Below are 20,799 nucleotides of genomic sequence, written 5' to 3'. Positions count from 1 at the left end.
TGGAAAGAGACCTCATGCCAAGGTGCAAGGAGGGCAGGGCGAGTGAGACAGCTCAGGGCCCAGGCCGGCGGTGACACTGGGCACAAGCTTCCAGGACCCTGAGGCTGGCCCGATGGCTGCGCAGCAAGCAGCCTCTTCAGGTGGCAGTGACGGCGTCTAAACCCAGCCAGCTCCATCCTCCTGGAGCACCTGGGACTTGATGGCGGACCCACTTCTCCAGCATAGGAGCAGCGGGCCGGGGCGGCCAGAGCTGGGCACTCTGGCCTGTGTTCCTGGCCTCCTCTCTTTAGCCAGGGGGAGAGGTCACGTCTTTGCTGTTGACGTGGGGAGGCTGAGAATAAGGCAGTGAGGGCCAAGCAGGGAGTGAGAGAAGGGCTCGGGGGAGCCCTGCCCATCAGCCACGTGGGGTCTGTGGTGGGCCCGGTAGGGAGTACACACCACACACAGACACACACGTGTACACACTCACAGCACACACACACACAGACACACGTATACACACTCACAGAACACAGAGAGAGACACACATGTGTATACACTCACAGAACAAACAGAGAGACACACATATACACTCACGGCACACAGACACACACGTGTACACACTCACAGCACACACACACACACATATACACTCACAGAACACACACAGAGATGCACATATACACTCATGGCACACAGACACACACGTGTACACACAGCACACACACACAGAGACACACGCATGTACACTCACAAAACACACAGAAGGACACACCTATACACTCATGGCACACAGACACACACGTGTACACACAGGACACACACAGAGAGACACATGCACGTACACTCACAGAACACACAGAAAGACACACCTATACACTCATGGCACACAGACACACATGTGTATACACTCATAGCACACACACACAAGTATACACTCACATAACACACAGAGAGATGCACATATACACTCATGGCACACAGACACACACATGTATACACTCACAGTACACACACAAAAACACCCACAGACACACACGTGTATACACTCATAGCACACACACACAAGTATACACTCACATAACACACAGAGAGATGCACATATACACTCATGGCACACAGACACACACATATATACACTCACAGAACACACAAGAGAGACATGCATATACACTCACGACACACAGATAGACACATGTATACACTCACAGCACACACACGTGTATATATTCATAGCACACATATATACACTCACAGAACACACAGAGAGATACACACAGACACACATATGTGTACACTCACAGCACACACACACAGAGACACACACATGTACACTCACAGAACACACAGAGAGACATGCATATACACTCACGGCACACAGACACACACGTGTACACACAGCACACACAGACACAGACACACACACATATACACTCACAGAACACACAGAGGGACACACACACTCATGGCACACAGACACACACATGTATACATTCACAGCACACACACACAAACACCCACAGACACACACGTGTATACACTCAGAGCACATATACACACACATATATACACTCACAGAACTCACAAGAGAGACATACACATATGCTCACGACACACAGATAGACACGTGTATACACTCACAGCACACACACATGTATATACTCATAGCACACATATATACACTCACAGAACACACAGAGAGATATACACACACGTGTGTACACTCACAGCACACACACACGCACCTCTACACACACACCTCTACACACAGCACACACACACACACACACAAAGATACATCCCTCACAAGAGCATCAGCTGCTTCCAAGGCCATCCCATCCTACAGGATTTTGTGATGAAATCACCTCTACATCTTGAAAGAAAGAAGAAAGTTGCATGGGAAGGGATTCTATATTTGGCAAAACTAATACAATTATGTAAAGTTTAAAAAATAAAAAAAATTAAATTAAAAAAACCAGCATTTTAACCTAGTAAGTATAACTCTTAAAATCATGTTTTTTAAGAGGCTGCCCTCCGTCCACATCGGGAACGGGTCCTGTGCGTGTGAGTTCATGTGCCCGTAGGCGTCCTCATGACTTCACACTAAACACACGGCATTGCCACTCAGATCACAAGCCTGCTTCTCCTCCAGGTCCTCGCGCCAAGGGCTGTATTTTACTTTTGAGTGTGTCTCCAGACAGATAAAGCGATGCACACATTAAAATTCATGGTGCAGAGGAGACGAGGGGCCCCTCGGAGGGCGGCTGAGATAATCTCCTTCTCCTAGTTCTTCAAGAGCTCACACCGGCTCAGCTCCGGGGAGCCTGTGGGCCCCGCCTGCCCAGGTGCCAGCCCTGCTCAAGACTCTCCCCAGGGGAGTCAGGGTCTCCACAGACCACCCTCCCCTCGGTTCTCGGCTGCACCTGCTCTGGGAGGGGCCTCCCAGGAGGCAGCCTGCCCTGGGTGCTGCCTGCAGAGGGAATTTGCTTTTGCATTGCCAAGGCCACTTACAGTGTTCATAATAATTATCATTACACACCAGCTCCCATCACTGCCTTCTGCGTTCGGGCTCATCCTACGAAGAAACCCAACTGGGCTGAACTACTGTATCAGGCTCATTTTATACCCAAAAGCCAAACCAGGAAATAAAAGTCATTGGAAGGAGATTCAATTATAAAATGCATGTCCCCCTTCAATTCAAAGGTGAGTCAGAAGTCAACAACCATGAAGACATCCCACCTGCACGAAACCCACTGGGCTGACCCAGAGGGGTGCGAGCCCCTCCCTGAGTGAGGTCACCGCAAGGGTGTGTCTCGTGGAGGGCTGGACGTCAGAAGCTGGCTGGGCTCCTGCAGGAAGGCCATTGACACCAACCAGCGCTGCAACCTGCGTCCCCTCCGGGAGACCCGCATCTGCTCACCTCTCAGCTGCATCCGTGGACAGGTGGCAAGAACCGCCCTGTGACGCATCGCACCCCCCAAAGCCTCGCCCCCTCCTAGGACTGGTCCCTTTGCGTGTCTTTTGGCCCCTGAATGTCCTGCACGCAGCCTATCTACAGCTCAGTGAGGAAGGGGACGTGGTCCTAGGGGGGCGATGGCCAGTTAGCCCCCCAGCCCCGCCGAGGCAGCCACGGAGGGGCCCCCTTACCCCTCTCTCCAGAAGCATGTCTCGGAAGTGGGTCACTCGCTCCTCCAGCGGCAGAAGGATCTGGGGCAGGGGTGTCTTGGCGCCCACGTCCTGTCTCTCCGCCTCCTCGGCACTGGGACTCACGTGGCCTTCCGTCCTTCAGGGCACAAGATACAGAGAGTCAACTGAGACTTTGGAGACCCACCTGATTCTCACTGTGACCTTTCAAAGCCCTCCAGGCCCCTGGAAGGAGCAGAGTCTTTGAACACTTTGCAAAGCACAGCTCAGATGAGACTTGGCTCTTGGGATACAAACTGCTTTGCTGCGTTTGGGGCAGAAAGTGGAGACCAAAGCCCCGACAGGACAGCACGGCCGGAGGGAGACCTCGGTGGGGCCTGAGGGTTGAGAGCGCTCAGAACGGCCTGGGAAGGAGGCCGAGCGGCCCCGAGGCTTCCCCGCCAGCCGCCACTGCCACCTGAGCGACGGAGCCAATCTGTCACTTGGACCAGTCACTGCATCTTGAACCTGGTTCCACTTTGGCTTTTAGAGATGACTTGACTTTGAACAAAGGCATGGAAGACAGTCATGGGGAAATTATTCTATCTACACCCAGAGGGCAGAAAGCACTGTCTGGGGGTTTAGCCCAAAAGGGAGGATTTAGTGATGGCAGTGAGACAGGACCACACCCTGGGGACTCTGCAAAGGACAGGGAGAGCTAGGTGACCGTGAGCCCAGGGGTGGCCACAGGGAGGAAGCAGGACCCAGCGTGGGCACGGCCAGGGGCCAGGCAGGGCGGCCCAGAGGAAGGAGAGAGAGCCCCCTTTTGTGAATCAGCGACCCGGTAGCTCGCATCATTTGTCTGACTGCCCATCTGACGGGGGTCCTCGTGCTTCTACTCCTCGTACTGGAAGCACCTGGAAACCTCCCTCTACCACACCTTGATGCTCGCTGCTGGAAGAAAGCATCTGACCAAACACACACTGTTACTCCCACCTCCTTCCCTCCTGCTCCCTGACACGGCCCTGCCTGGGAGTGGTCCGCCCAGCACCTCATCCTCAAGCAACCTCTTCCCATCTCCTAAGGTGCCGACTGGACCCCTGCTGCCCAAAAGGCATCCTGGCTCTGACACCCAGACCCCTCTGTGGGTACAGCCACAAAATTAAAAGACGCTCCTTGCAAGATAATCTATGACAACCTAGAAAACATATTAAAGAGCAGAGACATCACATTATTGACAAAGGTCTGCATAGTCAAAGATATGATTTTTCTAGTGGTCATGTATGGGTGTGAGAGGTGGACCATAAAGAAGGCTGAGCACCAAAGAATTGATGCTTTTGAACTGTGGTGTTGGAGGAGACTCTTGAGAGCCTCTTGGACTGCAAGGAGATCCAACCAGTCCATCCTAAAGGAGATCAGTCCTGAATATTCATCCGAAGGACTGATGCTGAATCTGAAACTCCAATACTTTGGCCACCTGATGCAGAGAGCTGCCTCATTAGAAAAAACTCAGATGCTGGGAAAGATCAAAAGCGGGAGAAGGGGGTGACAGAGGATGAGATGGTTGGATGGCATCACCGACTCAATGGATGAGTTTGAGCAAGCTCCAGGAGATGGTGAAGGACAGGGAAGCCTGTGTGCTGCAGTCCACGGGGTCACACAGAGTTGGACGACCTAGTGACTGAACAACAACTCCCCCACCCTCCAGGACCAGGATTGCAGACAGTGATGTCAACAGGCCAGTGCAACTCTGATCAGAGGCCACCTTTCCCGGAAGTCCTAAAGGAAGTGCGCTGGGAAGCACCATGACTTCCTCGCATCCTGGGTGCTCACAGGTCCAGAACAGCGGGGCACGTGCATTTCAAAAGCCTGCTGCACCCCAGGAATTGCGGGGAGAGAGGCACGCACACCATGCACGTCCGGGTTTCCTGATGTAGGTCACGATCAGGGGTCCCCAGGTGGTCTGCTGCTGGGGGGCCTGTGGCAGCGTCTGCAGACATTTGTGGTTGTCACCACTCGGAAGGTGCTCCCAGCACATAGGAACAGAGGCCAGGGCAATGCACAGGAGGCTCTGGGCATGTCTCTATCCCCGCATTTGGGAGGAGGAGACAACCATCCAGGTCACGGGTGCTGCGTGCTAAGTTGCTTCAGTCATGCCCAACTCTTTGTGACCCTATGGACCACAGCCCAGCAGGCTCCTCTGTCTGTGGGGTTCTCCAGGCAAGAATACTGAAGTGGGTGACCATGCCTCCTTCAGGGGATCTTCCCAACCCAGGAATCAAACTCGAGTCTCTTACGTCGCCTGCATTGGCAGGTGGGTTCTTTCCCACTGGTGCCACCTGGGAAGCTCCATTAAGTCATACAGTCATTTAACTACCCAGCCAGGGCAGTCTCACCTCCTGACACCCACCAAGGCTGCAGCTTCTCCAGCTCTGACCAGGGTGCCGTGAAGACACGCAGGTTAGCAGTTTGGGACTTGCTAGGGGCGTGGAATATATGTAGCATGTGCTACATCTAACAAGGGTTGCCACGCATCAGGGTTATAATGTGGATTAATCCAACCTCACACAGAATGTGCAAAGAAAAACAACCTGCTTGCTCAGACCATTAGGGAATCTTATTTATAAACCAACAATTTCAGAACTTACATTCTTCGCTTCTTATGCCATTATGTGGAATTTTGAAAAAAGAAAATTGCCAGTGGATTTGCCATTGTATCACACTCCAAACGGTATAATTAGGATTTCTTTGTAATAAATTTTCATTAGTTAAAAATAGAAGTGTGGAAACAAGTCTTGCATTGTTTTAACTCGAAACAAGACTAATAGGAACATGTGATGATTGCGGATTACAGCTTTTTCCACGAAGTGTTTTGTTCAGAACCACTGGACGCCTTCCAGACCGCAAAGCAATCGGTTCAATTAGAGTCAATCAAAAGCAAAGCAAACTTTGCTAAAAATATTTTTTACATCCTAAGTCTGAAAAGCTTGGTACTAAAAGTAAATCCTAATACTGAAAAATAGAGTAAAGTCAACATCATACGGAGGGTGAGAGGCGTTGCCCCCAGGGGCCCGGCTGGGTACCCGGGCCCTGGGGTGGCTGTGCGGGTGGGGACCACTGCAGGGCCGGGGTCTCCTCGCTGCGAGGGGAGGGGCATGTCCCCTGCCTCCTGCACCCCCTTGGGAGACAGGGGGCCAAGCCCCGCCCTGAGCTCTGCCCCTTCCTGCTCCCATTCTGCCCCTCCCCCAGAACCGCCTCTGAGCTCCAGCAGCTGAACCGCTCATGAGACGTGTGTCAGGGCTTTCTGACCCTGCCCGTGAGCCCAGGACAGCACAGGCTTCCGGTGGATGCTCGAGACCAGACGCAGTACAGCAGGATTCCAGAGGCAGCAGTTCTTTGGCAGACGACGGACTTCCCTGTGTTTATCTGGTGTGGAGGTACTCGGGCCACTGGCCTTGGTACTTCTGTCCCTGCCTGGAGGCCAGTTCTTGGACCCACAGACTCGCCTTTTCTGCCTCCTGCATGGTTCAGCATGGCCATTCTGGGGTTGGAATGGTCACCTTGGCGAAGAAATTATGGCCACAGACCAGCTGCCTGTTACAGTTCAAAGGAAAGTGTTTTTTGTTTTTGATTTTGTTTTCACTGCCCAGTCTATGAGGGGAGGTGAGGAGAGAGAGAAGGAAGAAAAGAAGGGAGGAGGGGCGGAGAGAGGGCGGGAGAGGTTGACTCAGAAGGCGGCGATCTTCGCAGCAGCCGACAGTGGAGGGTGCGCTTCTCCAGATCTAAGGCCCCTCCCACCGACTCAGCATGCACGCCTGCCGCATGGGGCAGGTGAGGGGAACACGCTGGACCACGTCTTTGGAAAAACAGTTTGAACAGGAAGATCCCGACACGCCTCCATCTGTGATGCTGACGTGAGCCTGTTTTTCAGTCCTGTTGAAATATTTAAACATCTTGATTCTGCCATCAGTTTATTAGCTCTGTCTCCCAATTTTGCAGTCCCCATAGATGTGATAAGCCGGCCTCCTGCACCTCTGTCCAATTTGTTCATAAAAATGTACAGCAGGAAATGCCAAAAGCAGATGCTTCTGGCGGGTCCCACCAGCCTCTCCCTGCAGGTGACAACCTCCCTTTCCTGCTGCTGATGAGCAGGGGCAGGATGGCCACCGTGCCCACCAAGAGGTCTGGAAAGCCCTGGCTGGCAGGAACTGTGTCTACTCCTGCCACAGCCATCATCTGGGGCTTGTTGCTCCGAGACCCAAAGGGTTAAGGGTGGCGTGTCCTGCGGCTCCTGCTGCCCAAAACCCTGACTCGCTCCTCTGCCCCTCCTCGTGCCCAGCCAGCGGGTCCACCAGGGTGGGGTCCAGGTCCCTGGCAGCTGACATGAGTTCCCTGCCAGGGCATGGAACTTGGACATGTGGTTATTTATCCTCAAGATCCCGAGGAGCTGAGATCCATAGGCTTGCATCTTCCTAAATGATTCCTGGACATAAAACAACTCCTGAATGCCTATTTCCTTGGCGTGCTTTTTATGATTATTCATTATTCCAGGTGGGGCACCAGATGCCAGATGCCGCCTGAGGCGAAGGACAGAGATAAGGAGCACAGCGCGGCCCAGAGACCCTGCAGCCCCATCAGAGGACGCCTGATACTTGCTGAAAACACGGTCAAACCCTCTCCTCCCACTTTACTTGCACCTCATTTAGTCCTTCTCACAACCCTTTGAGGCTCATTTTACAGCTGGGAGAACTTAAATGAGGCATGTAAGTTCCTCAGCACAATGACAGGTCTGAAAACAGTGATGGTGATGGTGACGAAGCTGATGGTGGTGATGGTGACGAAGCTGATGGTGGTGACGACGGTGGTGATGTTGTGATGGTGACGTTGATGGTGACGTGATGGTGATGGTGTGATGTTGTGATGGTGATGATGGTGTTGATGCCGATGGTGATGGTCTTCATGATGATGGTGATGCTGCTGGTGGTGGTTATGATGGTGTTGATGGTGGTGGTGGTGGTGGTGGTGATGGTGATGCAGCTGATGGTGGTGATGGTGACGAAGATGGTGGTGACGATGGTGGTGACGGTGATGATGGTGCTGATGTTGATGATGGTGACGTTGATGGTGATGTGATGGTGATGGTAGTTATGTTGGTGTTGATGGTGGTGGTGGTGGTGGTGGTGATGGTGAGGATGGCAGTGACACGACAGTGACAATCACGGTGATGACAGTCATGGTGATACTTCTCCTTCATTGTCTCTGGCGCTTCTGACGATCCCCACCAACCCTTCCCCAGGCTGGGTTCCAGCCTTCTGTTCAGCCGGATGACATCTCATCTTTTATTTAATTTAATCGATGGGAGAATCTGTTCTTTCCTCTGGCAAAGAGGGCTAGGAATTTATCATCAAAATGCTGCCAGGCTGTAACTCCGGTGTGAGACATGATATAAAATTCTGCAGGAATCAAAGTTTCTGTGAATCTCTGCCTTGTGGGGCCTCAGACACTCTGTCATGTGGCTTGTAACAAATGGTCTTCGGATGAGGCCAACTTGGAAAGATCTGTGTTCTCTAGTTTTTAGCCTCGCTGTTGTAGCGTAGGAGGGTGCCTTTGGCTGCTGTCAGAAGACTGGGCCATCAGTCAGGTGGTCTCCAGGCCCCCGGCTGGGCTGGGGTGCAGGGCACCAGCTCAGCTGGCACTGCCCACCTACGTGGAGGTCCAGACTCAAAGCCAACGCTGGCATTGAGAAGGATGCCCCCCCAGGATGGAGTCATGGCCCAGGGTACATCCGGGCTCTCACCCCAATCAGGGAGCCATGGGAGCTGAGCAGGAAGTGCTGTCCCCAGCCCAATAGAGCAGCCCTGCTCCACAGTGTGCAGGGACAGGGCTCTGACACGGGAGAGATGGGGCCATGACACGGGCAGAGATGGGGCTCTAAGATGGGCAGAGATGGGGCTCTAAGATGGGCAGGGATGGGGCTATAAGATGAGCAGAGATGGGGCTATAAGATGAGCAGAGATGGGGCTCTAAGATGGCAGGGATGGGGCTCTAAGATGGGCAGAGATGGGGCTCTAAGATGGGCAGAGATGGGGCTATAAGATGAGCAGAGATGGGGCTCTAAGATGGCAGGGATGGGGCTATAAGATGAGCAGAGATGGGCCTCTAAGATGGCAGGGATGGGGCTCTAAGATGGGCAGGGACGAGGTTCCAGGATGGGCAGAGACGAGGCCCTGACATGGGCAGGGACACAGAACCCCCTGGAGGAGAAGGCTGAGGCCTCCAGGCTGTGGCCTGGGCTGTTTCAGACCTCAGGTACTCCTCCAGCCAGAGTTCACTGCCCTCTGCTCTGTCTGACTGCTGACCGCTGACTGCCTGGCTAACCCCCTCATGCCCACCCCTGCCCTGCTCCCCTCAGCCCTGCTCGTCCTGCCCTGGCCCCACCCCCAACCCTCGATGCTGTGACACCTGCCCGGGAGGGGCTCTGGGGGTTACGGAGCTCCTCTCTGCTCTCTGGAGGACAAGCAGCCCTTCCACGGGGGTGACCACACTCACCCAGCCTTTCTGTCCACATGCTCAGAGCGCTGTGAACCAGGAGTCACGCGGGTGGAGGGAGGGGATGAGGAAGTGAGCAGACCCCCCATGACCCCCGCCTCCCTGAAGCCTGGTCAGCGTGGGCCTTGGGAGGGATGGAGGGGTGCCAGCTGCAGGCATGCTTGGTCTCGGAGGCCAGCGTTCCTTCCTGGGGAGGCCGCCTGGGAAGGCGTATCTCCGTGCCAGAAGCTGGCCCCTCTGGGGTGTGGAGGAGCCCCTGTGAGCACCAAGAGCAGGCTCCCCAGGTCCAGAGACAGGCGACCGTGCTGCTGGAGAAGGCCCGACCCCACATCTGCCCCCAGCCCGACTCTGCGGGTGCTACATGGTCATCTTAAGGGCTCGTCAGCTAAAGCTGAGAGGACTCCCTGGAGATTAAAGGTCCTCAGGCGGGTCCCGGACCCTGTGCGGCCGCCTCCCTCGTCTGGGGACTCGCACTGGCAGCCTCAGCGCACCAGCGATGTCCCCCAACAGGTGACAGGAGACACTGCCAGGCCCACCAGCGTCCGCCCCACGGTGCCTTTGATAGGCCATTTCTAGCCGCATCCGTGAGGTCACCACGCTCTCAGCCCTGAGAAGCGGCCGGGGGGCCCTCAGCCTGAGGGCTTGGGGTGCATCTCACAGAGGCTGCTGCGTCACTTCTGTGCCAACAACAGCGAAACCCAGACCACCCTCCCGCCCCCGCTGGCTGCAGCCAGAGTCACCTTCGGGGGCCCTGGAGGACACGTGACGACCTGATCGCATCTGTCATATAACACACGATGCTTAGGGCTCCCTGTCCTGAGGCTCAAGACCAAACAGACCTCCTGACATGAAATGCAGCGAAGGATGCTTTTTAACCTATCTGAGTCCTCACACAGAAGTAGGCAGAGCTGTTAGAACAAGAAGCCTGCAGTGTCCTCACAAATTATGGGGCGAGGGGTCCCCAGAACTTACACTGTGAGCAGGGCACCAAGGACCCTCAGGTCGTTTGCAGCCGCCCAGAGAAGCTGAGAGGAGCCAGAGGCCCATCCCAGGGCCCTGACCCCAGGAGCCTGTGATGCCCTGGACAGAGGAGCAGCCGCTGGCTGTGGCCTCTGAGAGCGGGGACACTGAAGCTGGAGGCACCTCTCGGCTACTGACTGCGAAGGGGCCAAGGTGACCCACGGGGGTCAGTGAGCAGGGTGCCCCTTGCAGGATAAAACCAGGGATGAACTCAGAGAAACAGACGCGAGCATAATCTTAACACTCCTTAGATAAGATACCAAGGAAAGGGGAGAGGCGGTCCGGGGAACGTGAGGAAGCAGAGGGCACAGTCACACCGCGCGGTGGCACGAGAGCAGGCGCCAGGGCCCAGAGCCAGCAAGGCCGTCCTGGGTCTCCGTCCTCCTGCAGCCACTCCAGTCCACCTGGAGCTGCAGCGACGGTCACCATCTGGCCCCACATCAGGCCACTCCAGTCCACCTGGAGCTGCAGCAACGGTCACCGTCTGGCCCCACATCAGGCCACTCCAGTCCACCTGGAGCTGCAGCAACGGTCACCGTCTGGCCCCACATCAGGTCACTCCAGTCCACCTGGAGCTGCAGCGATGGTCACCATCTGGCCCCACATCAGGTCACTCCAGTCCACCTGGAGCTGCAGCAACGGTCACCGTCTGGCCCCACATCAGGTCACTCCAGTCCACCTGGAGCTGCAGCAACGGTCACCATCTGGCCCCACATCAGGTCAGCGAGAGAACAGGAGGAGAACACAGCCTAGACGAGCACACAGGCAGAAGAAGCGGGAAGACAGCCCCACGGTCCGATGAAACTTTACCTGATTCTTTGAACAGGAGCTAAAGTTTTCAAAGAAGATGGTGGATGCTATGAAATAGCAGCACGTATCAGAACAGACAAATTCAGTGGGAAACGGGACATTGGACCAAAGAAAGATAGGAAAGACATCCCAGAGATCCAAGAAATTGGAAATAAAAGGGGAAGAAACACTTTGGGGGCCAAGCAGTGTACTTGGCGTCACCAATATGGAAACTCAAAGCAATGAAATAGAACAAACATTAAAAAATAGTTCAAGGAAAATATCTTTACATAGAAAAGATGCACGCCTACATTTTGAAAAAGTGCACATCCTACCTGATAACTACCCAAGAATCACCAAGACAGAGACACACTTTGTCTCTTAAAGGCTAAAATTAAAAACGAAGACGGATTGAAACGTACCAACTATGTGTAGATCTAGGAATTGATAATGAATCTGTCATTGCTGGAGAATGGTGCTAGAGAAACGACACAGTATTTTGAGAATCAGTATTACAGGGAGTGAGTGATGAGTGAGAGTCGCTCAGTCGTGTCTGACTCTTTGCGACCCCATGGACTGTAGCCCGTCAGGGTCTTCTGTCCATGGAATTCTCCAGGCAAGAATACTGCAGTGGGCTGCCATTTTGTTCTCCAAAAATTAAAGGGAAGGAATCAATAATTTACTTTGGGTATTCTGTTTGAAGTACACCCCCAGGGAACCAAATGATTTATGAAGGTATGTTTTGCTTTATAAAAGTTGTCAAGGTACTAAATGCAAATGAGATAATATAATTGAAACATTAGCATGAAAAAGTCCTTTTAGAAAGAAAGGATGAGGGCAAGTCACCTGCTCACATCACAGAAGACAGAGGATCAGACATCAGATGCCTCTTGACAGAAGGAACTCAATACAACCGTGAAGGATTCTTGCCCAAATACTTATCAAACTCAAACTCATACAGCCTCCAGATCTGCTAGAGAGTTGCAGAACCTACCAGGTCAGAAGAACCAGTTACAGCACACCTTGGAGATCCAGTGATATCCACAAGCCAAGGTCCAGACTGTGGGAGATTCCACAGTTAAGAAGAAATTCTGATGTCTTTAAAAACAAATGAAAAAAAAAAAGCTGGAGCAAAAGGGAAAAAACCTACAGATTAAAATAAATTTAGGAGAGAGTCACGGAGAGCTGTGTACAAACAATCTTGACTTGACTTGAGAAATAAAGTTTTAAAATAAAACAGTCAAGGAAATCTGAGCAATGTCTGAGAAGCTCTTTGATAACAGTAAGCTGTTTGTTAATATGTGTTGTTTATTTTTTAGGTGTGACTATGATTGCTGTTAAAATGTCTTTATAGTTTCGTCGTGTGTCCTGATATATTTACAATAGCTGGGGTTTGCTTCAAACTATTCCGAGTTGAGGGGTAATGAGAACTAAAAGTGATCAATACTGGCCTTGAGATAGTTGTTGAAACTGGGAAATGTGTATCTGGGAGGGTTAAATAGCCTGTTCCATTGTCACATAGAACTTTTCCATAGTAAAAGGTTAAAAATGGGCAAACAAACTTCCTCATTGGGCGTTTGGGGCCATTTGCTCTGTGCTGGGCCTTTCCCCGCGAGTGTCTAAGAGCTGGATGGACTCAGAGCCACGGACTGGCCCCGCCCATCATCTGAGGATGTTTGCTTTAGTAGGAATCGTGGCGGCCGGGCCTGTTGGCTGTGCGGGCTGCCTTTCCCCTTAGCTCCTGGGTCTCTCCAGCCCCTCCCGGCGCTGAGAGTACATCTCCCATTGTGCTCCAGCCAGACACCCGCCCTCCTTCCCTTTGCAGCAGCAAAGGCCACCTCCTCTACCTGCCTCGTGAAGCTGAGCGCACGTTCCAGCAGGAGGCATCACAGACTTGAACAGAACTGAATTATGAATTTATAGTTTAAGGGACTTCCCTGGTGGCTCAGACGGTAAAGTGTGTGCCTGCAATGCAGGAGACCCGGGTTCAATCCCTGGGTCAGGAAGATCTCCTGGAGAAGGAAATGACAACCCACTTCTGTATTCTTGCCTGGAAAATCCCAATGACGGAGGAGCCTGGTGGGCTACAGAACATGGGGTTGCAAAGAGTTGGACACGACTGAGCGACTTCAGTTTCTTTTTTTTCAAACCATGAATTACCATAAAGAGCGGAAATACATTCTTCCTCATGGGAGATGAGAGGAGAGACTCTCCTAGGTGACTGCACACTTACTACTCCAGGAGCATTTGGGTGTGCTCTTGACTGCTGAATGGAGCCCCCAAAGAAGAAGATTCTGCAGCAGACACCCCCCATCCCGGTCCTGCAAGGGCAGACAGACCTGCCTTCATCTCAGAGCCACGCGTCTGCTGCCAGAAAGCAAGGGCCCCGGGAACGTCCCGCCACTCTCGTCGTGTCTGCTACAGGGGGATTCACGATAACCGCTGAAGGCCAAGTGCTTACTGAACGCCAGGGTCAAAGGCGGTGAGAGGCAGGCTGAGATCTGATAAAGGACCAGTGAAGAAGCCCCAAGGTCAAGAGCTCTATTAGAACTGATTCCAGAGTGCAGTGGTCTCCTGGTGGCCAGATTTCAGCGTTACCTCCATGAGGGTGAAAGCTTCACAGAAACTGGGAGCAGTGATCCAGTCACTCAAACTCCAAGAAACGACACCTGCTGTAGTGAGCCAGGAGGTGATGTGTGGGTCTCAGGATTTATGCTGACGTCTGGTCTCCCTCTCAGAAAGCCACAAGTTTCATAATCTTTTTTCGGGGAGGAAATAAATGCCAGGGAATATTGATGCTTCGATCTGAAAGGACAAACTAAAATCTCATGGCAAGTGACCTACGTGCACACAATCTTCTCGTAGCCAGGCATCCATGGAGTGTCCGTCGGCCCAGGTAGGAGGCCCCGAAGACTCAGGGTGCAGGCTATTCACAAAACTGCAGGGCTCTCGAGAGAAACAACTGGTTGACTAGACTCATGACCTGTGTACAAGGTAGGAGCTCGAGATGCTTGTGTGCACGGTTGTGTCTGACTCTTTGTGACCCCATGGACTGTAGCCCGCCAGCCTCCTCTGTCCTTGGGATTCTTCAGGCAAGAATACTGGAGTGGGTAGCTCTGCCCTTCTCCAGGGGATCTTCCAGATCCAGGGATCGAAGCTGAGTCTCCTGCATTACAGGTAGGTCAGCATAGGAAAGTGGATATTAAGTCATTGTCCATGCAAGTTTGAGGCCACAAAGAGATGCACAGTGTCCCATCAATCTGATTCTGAAGAAAACCAGACTCCACACTCGCATTGGAGTGCAGCTCATTCTCTTGTTTTCTTGGGTGTTTTAAAGATATAGTTTTACAGCAATCTTAATTTGGAGTCACGTGTTTTCTGGCACTACCTCATAGCATGCAGAGAAGCCATGCTCGCACGTTCTCAGTAGCTAATTTTTGGGGGATTCTGGAAACTCATGTATGTAGAAGTGAAAGGGCTCAACTCGTGGTTCGTATGAAGACAGGGTTCAGCACATTGACCCCTCCTCGCTGCCCACACTCGCTGACCATAGCCCTTGCACTGGGGTGGGGTGCAGGCAGCATAAACATATACTTTGTCGGAGTATAAAAAGAGTGTTTCCTTTTCTCTCACGCAGTTGACTCTCTCTAGGTGTGGGCTTGATTTGGGGACAGACTCAGGGGTAGTGGCTGCGAAACCTCCGGACACTAAATTATTTTGTCTTGTCCTGTCTTTTGGGTGATGGTGTTGCTTCTTTCAACCTAGACAGAGGCTCTCTGACCCAGAGTAGGATGCAGAATTGCAGCTCAGTCCAGGGGACATGCTTTGAGTGTGCCTTGGCCATCTTGGTTTGTGAAGAGGAGCATAATGGAGGGTGTATTTGGGGAAAACAGAAAAATGCCCCCAGGAGAACTTCTTGCTAATTTCACCCTCTTCAGTCTCCAGATACAGCTGTAGATGATCCCATGGAAGCGCCTGTTTGATGTCAAGGTTTTACTCTACAAGGTCAACTTCTTACCTCCAAGGCCATCAACTGGGTGTCCTCAAAGTTCACCGCAATAAACAATGTTCTGGGATTCCCTGGTGGCCCAGAGGTTAAGCATTTGTCTGCCAGTGCGGAAGCCTCGGGTCAACGCCTGGTCCGGGAAGATCCCTCATGCAGGTGCAGAAGCCTCGGGTCAACGCCTGGTCCGGGAAGATCCCTCATGCAGGTGCAGAAGCCTCGGTTCAACGCCTGGTCCGGGAAGATCCCTCATGCAGGTGCAGAAGCCTCGGTTCAACGCCTGGTCCGGGAAGATCCCTCATGCAGGTGCAGAAGCCTCGGGTTCAACGCCTGGTCCGGGAAGATCCCTCATGCAGGTGCAGAAGCCTCGGTTCAACGCCTGGTCCGGGAAGATCCCTCATGCAGGTGCAGAAGCCTCGGTTCAACGCCTGGTCCGGGAAGATCCCTCATGCAGGTGCAGAAGCCTCGGGTTCAACGCCTGGTCCGGGAAGATCCCTCATGCAGGTGCAGAAGCCTCGGGTCAACGCCTGGTCCGGGAAGATCCCTCATGCAGGTGCAGAAGCCTCGGTTCAACGCCTGGTCCGGGAAGATCCCTCATGCAGGTGCAGAAGCCTCGGTTCAACGCCTGGTCCGGGAAGATCCCTCATGCAGGTGCAGAAGCCTCGGTTCAACGCCTGGTCCGGGAAGATCCCTCATGCAGGTGCAGAAGCCTCGGTTCAACGCCTGGTCCGGGAAGATCCCTCATGCAGGTGCAGAAGCCTCGGGTTCAACGCCTGGTCCGGGAAGATCCCTCATGCAGGTGCAGAAGCCTCGGTTCAACGCCTGGTCCGGGAAGATCCCTCATGCAGGTGCAGAAGCCTCGGTTCAACGCCTGGTCCGGGAAGATCCCTCATGCAGGTGCAGAAGCCTCGGGTTCAACGCCTGGTCCGGGAAGATCCCTCATGCAGGTGCAGAAGCCTCGGGTTCAACGCCTGGTCCGGGAAGATACCTCATGCAGGTGCAGAAGCCTCGGTTCAACGCCTGGTCCGGGAAGATCCCTCATGCAGGTGCAGAAGCCTCGGTTCAACGCCTGGTCCGGGAAGATCCCTCATGCAGGTGCAGAAGCCTCGGGTTCAACGCCTGGTCCGGGAAGATCCCTCATGCAGGAGAACAACCAAGCCTGTGCACCAGCTCCTGAGCCTGTGCTCCAGAGTCTGGGAGCTGCAGCTTCTGAAGCCCATGAGCCTAGAGCCTGTGCCCCACAACAAGAGGAGCCACTGCAATGAGAAGCCCACACACAACTAGAGAGGAGCCCCACTAACCGCAAGTAGAGAAAGTCCGTGTGCAGCAGTGAAGACCCAGAGCAGCCAACAACACATAAGTAGATAAATTTAAAGAAAAGAATAATGTTTCCAGCCGAGATTTCTTTGGGTCACTTATAGTAAAACACTTCTATACCAAATGGCATAAAAACATAAATAAATTTCTAAAGCTGTGGGGCCAATGATATTTGAAAACTCACAAGAGCAATTTCACCCTGTCCTGCTATGGAAAACCATTAATTTAGCAGGAATCCCTTGGCTCAGCAACTGGCAAAACCCGGCACATGGAAAAGGGGCTGGGAGACACGCGTGCCGCCGGCAATTTCTTCTCTAACACGTTTTGCGGATAATCTCACTCTAGTTTTTAAACCAAATGACACACTTTTGCTGAATCCTTCAAATAATTCTACTCAATTATTTGAAATAAATTCTAAGTTCTTTAAATAGTGCATTTGAAAAACAGGTCTGAACTATAAAAAAAACCGTCAGGTGGGAAACCAGCAGAACCTCCGGGGCGCTGCACACAAAGGGGAGAGGCAAACAATCAATTTCCCGGTCCCAGGGACGCGTGCAATTGTGCAGCACAAACACCTCCCATGAAACAGTAAATAACAAGCCGTCTGGAACGGCACTCACCAGTAGCTGAAAATATTTGGGTAATTTGAAAGCTTGTCACTGTGACATATTTCTCTTCCCAGGGAATGTTAGGAAAAGTATCATTTGGATCTGAATTTAATCCCATTTGCATAATAATGTCCAAAATGCATATGAACGGGCCAGGATGTACAAAGGATGCAGGGAGCAGGCAGCAGCGTTCAAAACCTGCCTCGTACTTTAGAGGCCAGGATATGGCAGCTGCAGTCATACTTGGCAGGAGCATTTACGTGCTTTTTGATAAGAGAAATTACATCATACATACAAAAGGAAGGTCAAATGGACTGATTCCGGCAGGTTCTCTGGAGCCTGGCCTCTTACTAGCTAGGCCAGCATCTGCTACATAAAAACGCACAAAAGCAGATAGATGCTTGAGGAGTCCTTGGGTGTATGGCAATGACCTTCCCCAAAGGCACAAAGAGGCCAAGAGGATGCCAGCTCTGAGCCAGGGAGCAGGCCCAGTGGGGAGGGAGCTTCAGGAAAAGCCCCACAAGGGCGAAACTTCACCCAGAGTGAGCGCAGTTTGTGTAAAACGGCCCAGAAGTGAAGGATCAGGACTGTCAGAACATTCCAGATCCTGAGTCCAGCCCACAATATTCACTGAAGCCTTTTCCTCCCGAATCTCAGAGGCAGAACAGAGCAGAGTGACCCGGGGAGTGAGCCCTGAATTGCAGAGGGAACCGGGTGTCTGGGCACTGCCCTCACACACGGAACCTGTGGGCCCAGCGGGCTTGGAGACCCACAGTTGCTGAAACTCCATGAAAACACCTGTGATGGCTTCAAAGTCAGTGCTCAGTCATGGAAAAAGTCACTGAGATGATGAAAACAGATGAATGCTTTGACGCTACTTAAAAGCCAAGTGTGCAGAATCTGGGGCCAGTCCCATAGACAAATGAAGAGAACTGGACGATGCGGGAGGACTGCCCAGTTCCCTGGGGCTCAGTGAGTCTTCCCTCCTGCGAAAGTTTAAAAACATCCCATAACGGCTAGATTGCTATTTCTCTTGTGCCTCAGGAAGCTTGTCTTGTTTTTAAAATTATATGCATTTATTCAAGATCACAGAGACTGACGCAGCTGCCGCAGGGTCTGAGCGCAGCAATAAAGCGATCACAATTTGATTCCTGTCCTGAGCCCTTGACGCCAGCGAAGGTGCTCGGTGTCCGTCCTCTGTGGCCTCTGCCACCCCTAAAGTGACTGTTTAAGGACAGGACCTGGGGGCGCGAGAGCACAGAGGCCTGTGGGGAGGTTGGGGTCAGCCCTGCCCCAGCGCCGCAGAGAGTCCAGCCAAGCTGCAGCCCCTGATCTCCGTCAGCTGGAGAAGCAGACCCTGCCTCCCACCCGGGCTGCCCCCTGGACCAGTGGAGGGCACCGCTTACCCTGCCCTGGACTGCTCTCACAACCTTCTGGCGCGTCTGCTTGGCATCAGTTAAAGTGACTGTAAACCCACACTTGGTCAGCAAAATCATTCTGAGGGGTGCTCGTGGGAAAAGGCCGAAGATACCGCAACAAAAGGAACAGGGGCTCTTTGTTATTTAGCCACCCAGTCGTGTCCAACTCTGTGACCCCGTGGACTGTAGCCCCCCGGGCTCCTCTGTCCAGGGGGTTCTCCAGGCAAGAATACTGGGGCGGGTTGCCACTTCCTTCTCCAGGGGATCTTCCTGACCCAGGGATTGAACCCGCGTCTGTCTCTGTTTGACAGGCAGTTTCTTTCCACTGAGCCCCCAGGGAAGCCCCAGTTGCGTGGGTTTGTGGCTACTCGGGCCACCATCAGAGCCCAGCCCTGACCCCAGGCTGCTGGCCCTCTTCCCCAACAGGGGTGCCCTCTCTGCCCCCCTCTCCCACCGTCCTTCCCCAGGAAACCGCAGGGCAAGGACAGAAGAGCTGAGAACGGGCACCGCCTCCGGGGCGAGATCACATCTCCCTTCATTGCTGCGCACGCCTGTTGCTGGAAAAGTCTTACCCCACCTAGGGCACAGTTTAAAAAAGAAGACACGCAGTGCCAACACCCTGACCGCTGCTCTGGGACTCCTGCCGCTGGCCTGGGGTGCCCCCGACGGGAGGGGGCGCTTGGACCCCTGGAACAGGACTGGATGTGCCGCTGGGCGGGACGCGGCCCACTCTGCAGGGTCATCGGCACCACGTCTGCTCAGGAAGTGGGCTTGCGGTCCCTTTCGACGCCCCTCATCCTCCCTGCCCCGTGCCTTTCATCCACCTGCCCTTCCAGGAACTCAGACTCACAGACCTCGAATTTTACCCCTTTGCCTGGAAGTGAGTAGGGAAGGGCCACAGACCGGCCTTCCAGGAGGGCTAAAGCGGGAACAGCCACCCCTGGCTTGAGGGGAGGCCGATCTCCTCCCTTCTGTGCTGTGCCTGCAACGGGTCGTAAAGAGCAAACTTGGGCGAGAACGTGTTCTCCGGGCGCCACTGTGGGTCATTGGTCCTCACCCAGGCGTCAGCCGCCTCACTGATGACACGTCTGATTTGAGTTGAGAATCAACCTGAATGGAGTTACTGAATGGAGACCTGGTGGAGTTACTTTGCCCAAAGTCTCGAAGCCGGCAAGCCACAGAGCCAGACCTCTGAGCCAGAGCTGCAGGAGCCCCAGCCCACCCCTCACCCAGCACACGGCCCCACACGGCACCTCGATGGCTCCGTCCACTCCTCAGGGCCCCGGAAGCAAGGCCAGGGCTGAGCATGGGCCCAGGGAGGCCGCGGAGGGAGGTGCCGTCCAGTGTAGACTCGGGGCTCCCAGAGTGGCTGGGATCCCCCACCCTGTTTGGGGTTGAACCCGTTCCTGGCTCAGTCAACAGAGTCAAAATGATACTTTTCTTTCTCAAGGAAAGACGCACAGGGAAGGGCGTGGTCACCTACCGATTCCTCTTGGTTTTCACATCTGGGTCTTCCCTGCTGTCTTCAGAGCTCGATCCATCGCTGGGCTCGGCTGAAAGAAAGTCAGGTTGGTACGGTCAATACAGAGCTCGCAGCTTTGGCAAGCCACCAGGAAGCACCTCTTCCAGCAGGCTCAGCTTGAAATTAGGAAAACGGATTTCCCTTAAAGATGGACCTCAGTCCTATAACTATGCTACTGGGCTTCCCTTAAAGACGGACCCCTGTCCTGTAACTATAATAACTATCCTAGGGGGCGTCCCTTAAAGATGGGCCTCCATCCTATAACTGCACACTCCTTCCATACTTCAGCAGGAGAGAAATCTGTGCTGCTCTTGTGCACAGAAAAGTCATCTCTAGCTGCTGGCCGTGGAGAGGCTGTCAGACCCTCCAGAAGGGTGGGCGAGGGAGTGCATCCACCTGACCCCACCCCTCGCAGGACACGGGCCTGGACCGGCCCTTCTGTCCAAGCTGCCTCCGCGTCCCTGGGCTTGA

The 20,799-nt window shown here is 53.4% G+C and overlaps 1 protein-coding gene across 1 annotated transcript in view; it reads right to left on the bottom strand.

Annotated features, from left to right (window-relative positions):
* TCERG1L (transcription elongation regulator 1 like) overlaps positions 1–20,799 on the bottom strand; it is a 201,097-nt gene that overhangs the window by 20,459 nt on the left and 159,839 nt on the right. Inside the window, exons 8-9 of the mRNA XM_027529121.1 lie at positions 20,290–20,359; positions 3,127–3,262 (exon numbers count right to left, since the gene is read on the bottom strand). Of these exons, the coding sequence (XP_027384922.1) occupies positions 3,127–3,262; positions 20,290–20,359 (206 nt within the window). The remainder of the gene's footprint in view (positions 1–3,126; positions 3,263–20,289; positions 20,360–20,799) is intronic.

This window comes from Bos indicus x Bos taurus, chromosome 26 (assembly GCF_003369695.1).
Source record: "Bos indicus x Bos taurus breed Angus x Brahman F1 hybrid chromosome 26, Bos_hybrid_MaternalHap_v2.0, whole genome shotgun sequence".
NCBI lineage: Eukaryota > Metazoa > Chordata > Mammalia > Artiodactyla > Bovidae > Bos > Bos indicus x Bos taurus.
This window is presented reverse-complemented; position numbering and strand designations above follow the sequence as displayed.